The sequence below is a fragment of the Dasypus novemcinctus genome, chromosome 4, assembly GCF_030445035.2.
Source record: "Dasypus novemcinctus isolate mDasNov1 chromosome 4, mDasNov1.1.hap2, whole genome shotgun sequence".
Taxonomy (NCBI): Eukaryota; Metazoa; Chordata; class Mammalia; order Cingulata; family Dasypodidae; genus Dasypus; species Dasypus novemcinctus.
Window position 1 is genome coordinate 104,070,742 of NC_080676.1, and position 8,900 is coordinate 104,079,641.

An 8,900-nucleotide genomic window follows, 5' to 3' on the forward strand; every position below is an offset into this window, starting at 1 on the left:
CTGTAGTTTCAACCACATACCCACAATCCCAGTGTTCACCTGCTAATTTCCCCAGACCTCCCCCCAGATCCATGGACAGTCCAACCTCCCCCTCCACAGCCTATATCCCTGACATACCTGCACTGCCTAACCTCATAATATCATTGCACCACCATCATGTCCCTCCATTGCCTCCATGTCCCTCCTTTTGGGCACTGGTACACAGCCTTCTCTCTGGGATGCACTGTGAGTGAATTCCTCAGTAAAATCTACCATTTTATGAATTCTCTCTTTGATTGTGTTCAGTTAAGAATTTGCCCCATTTATTGATATATCTATATCTATCTATATATTTGACATTTCTAATTTGTCCTTCAAACCTATTCATTTTAATCCAATTGTTTCATAAAATTATTTTATCCATAGTGAATTAATCTTGATTTATTGTTGATCTTGCTTTAATTATCTTTAAGGATTTTATAATTTTGTTTTGCAGGCTCTTTTTGAATGAGAATCTTTCTTTTTTTCTTTCTAATAGTTTGCAATTTTTTCCACCTGACTTTCTAGGCCCTGTATTCGGAACTAGGTCTTATAATTGTATTTTGGAATTCATTTTTTTGTGGTTAGGATTGTAATGTTATTTAATTTGCATTTTTTTCTGTTGTGTCTATGATTACAGCACTCCATAGACCTGTAATTCCAATTAAACTGTAGGCTTAGACTGCCTTTGGACAATATTATATTTGACCTACTTTTACAATTAGAGCAGCCCCACCCTAGCCTTTGGCTTCAAGTAGTTAAGCTGGCTCAGATCCCCTATAATTTTCTGTGGAATACATTTTGTTCCTGTACCTTGCAGCACCAAATGCCTCATTCTCAATGCTTGCTTCTAATCACAGAATTTAACAGGTCTTTGGCTTGAAACTCTTTCAATGTTTTGCAGGTAGGTTCTGTTTTTGATCAACAGAGGTGCATATTTCTAATTTTGTGTAGGTGTATATGTATGCATATATATAATTTTAAAATATACATGTATGTATAACATTGTGTATATGTATATAGTGTGTGTATATATATACATGTGTATATACACACATACATGAGGTGAGTCAGGCTGAAGTCTGGCTGGCAAGCATAGCCGCGCCCAGTGGGGGATATGCGCAGCCCACCACTCAGGTGTAGGGCGGCTGGAACGGGTGAACTGCCCTCAGCCATGGAATGGGCGCACTGCCCTCGGCCCCGCCCAGGCAACCGACACCGGCTTGCTGATAGCCAGCAGAAGCTGCCTACTCTCACATCCCCCCTCCCGCACTGTCAAGCCGCAGCACAAGCCGCACCATAAAAGGCAAGGAACTAGTCCCTACCAATCACTCCCAGCCCCGTTCCCCTTTCCTGCCAGTGCCGCCCCTTCACCAACCTAGAATCTGCCTCTTCCCCCCACCAACTGCTCGCCACCGCCAATCCAATCCCCCTTTGGCCACAGCCAATCAGTCCCCTGCTCACTCCCCCGTAACCCTATATAAACACATGTACTTCCCTTAATAAATTAGACCTGCGTGCTCACCTCGTCTCTGTGGTGGTTTCTCCGCCGCGCGCCCTCCATGCCTGTGAGCCCCCGCAGGAGCCTAGGCCTCTCCTGCACTGTCGTCCACCGGACAGGACGTACCGACCACAACTGGCGCCCCACGTGGGGCACTGCCCACCGTGAACGGGTAAGGCCCTACTCCACCTCGCTCCATAACTTGCCGGCCCCTCCCTGCCCATGAACCCTGCTCTTCTTTCCCTTTTCCCCATCTTTCTCCTTCTCCTGATCATCCTCCTTGCCGTCCTCGCCATATTACACCACTACTGCCCCTCACTTTCGCGCTCAACCGCTCCGATCACCGTCTTTCTCTGCCTCCTTACCTCCCTTCTCATTGCCTTTGTAGTCGCCATTTTCCTTTACCGCTGAGTAGGGTGCCTCCTGCTCGCCGCCCTGTCCGAGACCTCCGGTAGCCGCCACTACCCGATCGCCGTGCTCGCTAGGTAGGGCCCTAACCCTTCCAGCTCCCTAGGCCTAAAATGGGGGGTAGGCTGTCATCTCGCCAAGCGCCCCAAGTCCGTGCCCTTGCTGGACTCTTAGACACCCACAAGTGCAAAGTTTCAGTTCGCCGACTGCAAGTTTATTGGGACCTTCTCCTTCCTTTTAACCCTTGGCTCATGACTTGCCACCTTTGGGACCCCGGTACTTATGAACGCCTTATCGACCAGGTCACCAATGCCATGGAGCACGAAGGGAAGTGTTTCCCCCCCCCCCCGCCTTGTGCCTACGCTGATTACCATCCGCTCCTGCCTCCAGGGCTCTCACCCCCCCACGTCGCAGGTTCTGTCCTCTCAGTTGCGCGATAAGGAGGGAAAGGCATCTCCCTCTTGCCCCGGGTCTGGCTCTGACTCGGACCAGGACTCCGACGCGGAGTCTCTTATCGAGCAGCTTAACAACGCGCTCGACCTAGACCCGCCCAAGCAAACCAACCTTAAGCCCCGCCAAGATGGCGAACTTCCTCCTTCTTCCCCGCCAGAAAGGAGGAAGTCTTTTGAGGAGGAACCAGACCCGCCCTATAGGGCGGTGACCTCCCTCTACCCACCCCTCCCTGTCAAGGGCGGAAGAGCAGGCTGGCCCTCTGATGCTACCAACGCGCATGCGTCAGGTCGGCCATTTTATGAGCCCAAGCAGCCATTTTGTGACGCCTTAGGTGCGCGCGCGCCTGGTCGGCCATCTTGTGAGCCTGAGCGGCCATTTTGTGCCCCGGCTGGCCCTGCGCCCGCATCCACTTGGGCGCCCTCACCCCCCCGCAGACCCCTGGGCTGGTCCTCCGCCCAATCCCTGGGTGCCAATGACGGCCCTCCCTCAGCGCCCCGCTACCATGAGCACCAGCCCTTTCACTCCCGCCCCAGCACAGGCGCCCCCGCCGGCCGGTGGTGCTCCCCGAGCACCCTACCCCCTCCCGTCTCCTGCTTCCCCATGAATGTCACTCCCTCCCTGCAGCGCCCACTCCCCTGGTATCCCCACGACCCGGAGGACATTAGACGCCTTAGAAAGGCAGTCAAGGAAGAGGGGTTGGGGAGCCCATATGCCATGCAGATGTTGGAAGAGATTTCCACAAACCTCTGCATCCCTTATGACTGGACCTCCTTGGCTCGGGGTATCCTCACCCCCGGCCAGTTTATAGATTGGAGAGCCCACTTTCATGCTGAGGCAGAAAAACAAATTGCAACCAACGCTGCAACCGGCGTACAGATCCCGGCAGATGCCTTCACCGGCTCTGGCCAATTCGGCAACCATGTAGTCTACCAGCGCGCCCCGGCCGGCTTCTGGCTTCAGCTGCGCGATATTGCCCTCTGAGCATTTCGCTCATGTTCCGCTATTAAAGCTGACAATTTCACCAAGCTCACACAAGGCAAGGACGAGGACTTCTCCGCCTTCGTCTCCCGCGTCCTCCAAGCCTGTGAGCGCAAAGTCGCAGACCCTCAAGCCCAGACAGCCCTTGCCCGAGAGCTCATCTTGCAAGGCGCCAACCCCATCTGTAAGCAGGCCATTGTTCCCGTCAGAGAGAAGGCAATTCATGACTGGGTTCTAGCCTGCAGTGGCCTAGATATGCATACTGCCGCGCTCACACAGGCCTTTTCGGCCGCCATGGCGCTGAATGCAGGCTGCTTTAAATGCGGCAATACTGGGCACTTTGCCAGAGAGTGCCCTGAGGCACCCAGGCTGCCTGCTCCCACAGCCACTCCCTCCCCCCCCCCACTTCCACCTTAGCGGCCACCCCGCTGGGGGCCTCCCACACCCTGCCCCCGTTGCGGCAAGGGTTATCACTGGGCCCGAGACTGCCGCTCTAACAGTGCGCCGTAGCCTTTAAACTCCACCAGGGGCAGGCCTCAGCCCCGCGCCCAAGAGGCATGCCCCCAGCTGATGCCCGGCCCCAAACCATAATGTGGACCGTGCCCGTCTCCCTCGAGAAGCCCCTCCGAAGCTTTAAAATTAACAACCGCTGGTACCAAGGCACGCTCGATTCCGGGGCTGAGGTATCCTGTTTCCCTGCCCACTATGCCACCCAATGGGCAGTCCAAGACGAGCCTTCGGTGGTCGGGGCCACTGGCACGTCCCCCTCTCTCCGAGCCTCTCTCCCTATAGAATGGGAAGATTCCGAGGGATGCCGCGGTACCTTTAAACCGCTATTCCTGACCACCATTGACCAAATACTATGGGGCCGAGATGTCCTAGAGGCCTGCGGAGCTGTCATCACCATGCAGCCCCCCCAATAACTTGCACCACTGCTCATTTAACACCTCCTGCACCCACTCCTCTGCAATGGGATACTGAGGAGCCTATCTGGGTGAAGCAGTGGCCTTTACCTTCCCATAAACTTGCCGCCCTCAGAGCGCTCGTAAGTGAGCAACTCAAGGCTGGTCACATTGAACCTTCCACAAGTCCGTACAACTCGCCAGTTTTTGTTATTCAGAAAAAATCCACTGGCAAGTACCGGCTCCTCCACGACCTCCGCGAAATTAACAAGCATATCTTGCCTATGGGGTCGCCCCAACCTGGTCTCCCACACCCCGTAGCCGTTCCGTGCCATTTCCACGTGGCCACCATTGACATTAAGGACTGCTTTTTCTCTATCCCACTCCATCCGCAGGACTGCCAGCGCTTCGCCTTCACGGTACCCCTCCCTAACCACTCAGGTGCCTCTGATAGATACCAGTGGCGGGTGCTCCCTCAAGGCATGCGCAACAGCCCTGCCATTTGTCAGCGCTATGTTGATTGCTGATTGCGCTGTCCCGCCACTACGGCCTTGGGCGTGCATTATTCACTATATGGATGATATCCTCGTAGCATGCGAGGAGGCAGAGAAGCTCCAAATAGTTCTCGGCATGCTGCGAACTAACCTTGCTGACATAGGTCTTACCATCCAGCCCGAAAAGGTCCGGGTTGAACCGCCATTCACATTTCTGGGCTTCCAAATTGACAGGTACGTCACACCAGCAGTTCCGCAGCTCGCTGTCCCAGAGCGCCTCTCCCTCACTGAACTGCAACAACTCTGTGGTAATATTAACTGGGTTCGCTCCGCTCTGCCTATCACCACGGCCCAGCTCCAGCCACTCTTTGCCCTTTTGCAATCAGACTCGGGCCCAGCCTCCGCCCTAACACGGCATATCAGGCTCACCCCAGAGGCCAGGGCCGCAATTCAGGCCGTTAACAAGGCATTAGACAAGTGCTGCCTGCACAGGTTCGACCCCAGCCTGCCTTTGCTGGCTTTGATCCTGCCCACTCGAGGTACACCCACTGGAGTCCTCTGGCAGACTGGCCCGCTGCTCTGGCTCCATCCAGCCAAGAGCAGGCTGCGTAAGATCTGCCCTGCTGGATCAGCTTAGCCTCGGACTTAATCACCCTAGCTATCCATACCTTTGAGGTCAAACCTGCCACCATCATCTGGCCACTAGACACCAAGCAAACCGACCTCCTCATACGAGACAATGAAGACATGCAGGTCCTACTAGAAGGGTTCTCGGGTAACTTTGACAATCACTACCCCAGCCATAAGTTACTTCAAGGAATCACCAAGCTCCCCTTTCAGAGCCCCTTCCACCCCGTCCCTACTTCCAATCCTATCCCATTTGTCACCACTGTGTTCACAGACGCTTCCACCACCAAATTCGCCATGGTTGTTTACCAACCTGCCGTGTTAGAGCCCAAGGTTTTCACCCACATCAACCTGCATTCTGTGCGGGTGGGAGAATTACTGGCTGTATGCCTTGCCCTGCATACCTTCCAGGCTCAGCCAGTCAACATCTTCACTGACAGTCTATATACCCTTCAAGTCTGTCGGGTCCTAGCACTCTCCACCTTCTTCCCGGGCTCTACGCCCATCGACGAAGCCCTTGCCAGCCTGCAACGTCTCCTTGAACACTGCCAGGCTCCCTGGTACATTGCACATATCAGGAGTCACTCCGGCCTGCCCGGCCCCCTCACTTCGGGGAACGAGATAGCCGATCGGGCAGTTTCCATATCTACTGCCCAGCCCACTGGAGATACAGTCAACCAGGCCAAAACGCTGCACGCCAGGTTTCACTTCTCGGCAACCTCACTTCGTCACCTATTGGGCCTGCCCATTGAAACCTGCAAACACTTGGTGCGCAGCTGTAAAACCTGCACCCCCTTTCTGCCCCTTGGGCCGCTACAGCCACAGGGGGTTAATCCCCGCGGGCTCAAGCCCAATTCGAGATGGCAATTGGATGTCACACATGTCCCATCCTTCAGGCGCCTCAAATATATGCACGTAGCCATTGACACCTTCTCTGGCATGTGTTACACGGTACCCCTTGCGGGAGAGACCGCCAAGCATTGCATTAAGGCATTGTGCCAGGCTATTCTCTTCATGGGAGTTCCATGGGACCTAAAAACTGACAACGGGCCAGCCTATTGCAGCACCTCCTTTACCGCCTTCCTACGACTTTACAATATTACTCATCACTTTGGGATCCCCTATAACCTGCAAGGACAGGCTATAGTTGAGAGCGTTCACCGCCAGCTCAAAATACAAATTCAAAAAGAGAAAGAAATGCTTCCCCAAGCGCAACCAAGTGACCTAGTCACTGCATCCTTAATATTCCTCAATATACTCACCTTTGACAAAGAGGGACTATCCGCCCTCCATAGGCACTGGGGGCCCTCCTACCGGCCCACACAAGCCCCCTTTGTTTATTGGAAAGACCCAGAAAGCAATACTTGGAGGAGGCCCTGCCCCCTCCTCACCCAAGGGAGAGGGTTTGCTTGTGTTTTCCCAGATGATGCCCCCCAACCCATCTGGATCCCGGGACGCAACATCCGCCCTGCACCTGCAGACCCAGCGCCTGACAAGGAGGGAACGCCGACGACTGAGGCACCTAACCCACCAGATGACGCGCTTCGTTCTGGACAACCCCATTCCTCCAACAGAAGAACAACTGCTCCTCAATCTCTATCACCGAGTCCGAGCACAAACTCCCCTCCCGCCTAACCAGCCCATCAACCTTGTAGCCCTACTAATCCTCCTTCTCTCCGCAGCCACCGCCCTGCCCGCTTTATGACCCGTGTGGGCTGCAGTCCGTCACCCTCCTGGCTTTCCTTTCCTCACCCCCGAAAGCCCTACCTACCCCAAGATTTATCATACTAACTGTTCTCTGCAGCTACCGTGCAACCCGAAGGAAGCGCTCCCATCTGTTACATTCAACGTTTCACTTACCCCCCCTCCAGATGCTCTCCTATTCACCTTTTTCCCTAACACCACAGGGTCTAATACAACTACCAGTAGCACCGGAGATCCAGTCCCCAACCTCTATCAAAATGCCCTTATATTCACCCCCTCCACCAGGGGAGACCTTTTCCCAACAGCAACTGGCGCCGACAACACCTCAGGCACCTTTCTGCTTAAATTGGCTAGTTTATTCTCCCCATCTTCCCTCATCGCATATGGGTCTATTGGACTCCTTTGTATTCTTCTTTTCCTCGTCTTCTATGGTGTGCGCCGCATTCTGCTGTCTCTCCGAGATACCCAAAATCAGCAGAAACTAATAGCTGCAGCCACATTGGCCATAAACAAAAAGAGAGGGGGAGATGAGGTGAGGCAGGCTGAAGTCTGGCTGGCAAGCATAGCCACGCCCAGTGGGGGATATGCGCAGCCCACCACTCGGGTGTAGGGCAGCTGGAACGGGTGAACTGCCCTCAGCCATGGAACGGGAGCACTGCCCTCGGCCCCGCCCAGGCAACCGACACCGGCTTGCTGATAGCCAGCAGAAGCTGCCTATGCTCACATCCCCCCTCCCGCACTGTCAAGCCGCAGCACAAGCCGCACCATAAAAGGCAAGGAACTAGTCCCTACCAATCACTCCCAGCCCCGTTCCCCTTTCCCGCCAGTGCCGCCCCTTCACCAACCTAGAATCTGCCTCTTCCCCCCACCAACTGCTCGCCACCGCCAATCCAATCCCCCTTTGGCCACAGCCAATCAGTCCCCTGCTCACTCCCCCCGTAACCCTATATAAACACATGTACTTCCCTTAATAAATTAGACCTGCGTGCTCACCTCGTCTCCGTGGTGGTTTCTCCGCCGCGCGCCCTCCACGCCTGCGAGCTCCCGCAGGAGCCTAGGCCTCTCCTGCCCTGTCATCCACCGGACAGGACATACCGACCGCACATACATATTTTGAAAGTCTCTCATTTGATGAATTTGGAGTAAAAGGATTTTCCAAAGTATTAGCTTACATCTTAAAATGAATTTCATTTATTATTATAAATTTGGTTAAAGTTTAAACATAGAAAAAAGTACAAAAATTAACTTACACTCATGACTTGACGTCTATTAAATGTTATATTTCTTTTCTAATTTTAAAAAAGAATCCTTACTGATAAAAGTAATATTTGCTTAAACCATGACCCTAAGCTGATTTCTCTTTCCCCTCCTTAAAGGCAGATGTTATCATGAGTTTGGTGTGTGTTCTTCTAGTCCATATACATACTCATTCATAGTGAATTATAGTATTGTTTTCTGCTTTTAAATGTACTTAAATGGTACCAAGTTCTATTGCTGATTTACATCTTGTCTTTTCGCTTAATATTATGTTTCTGAGATTTATCCTTATTAATTCTTATTGGTATAAATTCTTTATATTATTCCACTATATGCATAAGATATATTTGTTTCTTTTATTTAATTGGTATTTATGTTGTTTTTAATTTTTATTATAGCACTGCTACAATGAATATTTTTGTACTTGTTTCTTTGTGTAGATATTTAGATATTTATAGCTACTCTAGGACTATATCTGGATTTTAGAGTATGCACACTTTCAATTTTATGATGAACGTTCCTCTCCAAATATGGTAAAAAAAATTTGCTATTTTAGAA

At 52.4% G+C, this 8,900-nt stretch overlaps 1 protein-coding gene across 1 annotated transcript; it reads left to right on the forward strand.

Moving 5' to 3' along the window:
* Positions 1-3,915: 3,915 nt before the first annotated feature.
* On the forward strand, positions 3,916-4,281 carry LOC139438843 (endogenous retrovirus group K member 10 Pro protein-like). Its single transcript, XM_071214483.1, has one exon. The coding sequence runs from the start codon at positions 3,916-3,918 to the stop codon at positions 4,279-4,281; it is 366 nt and encodes a 121-aa protein (XP_071070584.1).
* The last annotated feature ends 4,619 nt before the right edge of the window (positions 4,282-8,900 follow it).

Coding starts and splice junctions, on each gene's coding strand:
- LOC139438843 (XM_071214483.1), top strand. CDS start 3,916: ATGCCCCCAGCTGATGCCCGGCCCCAAACCATAATGTGGACCGTGCCC.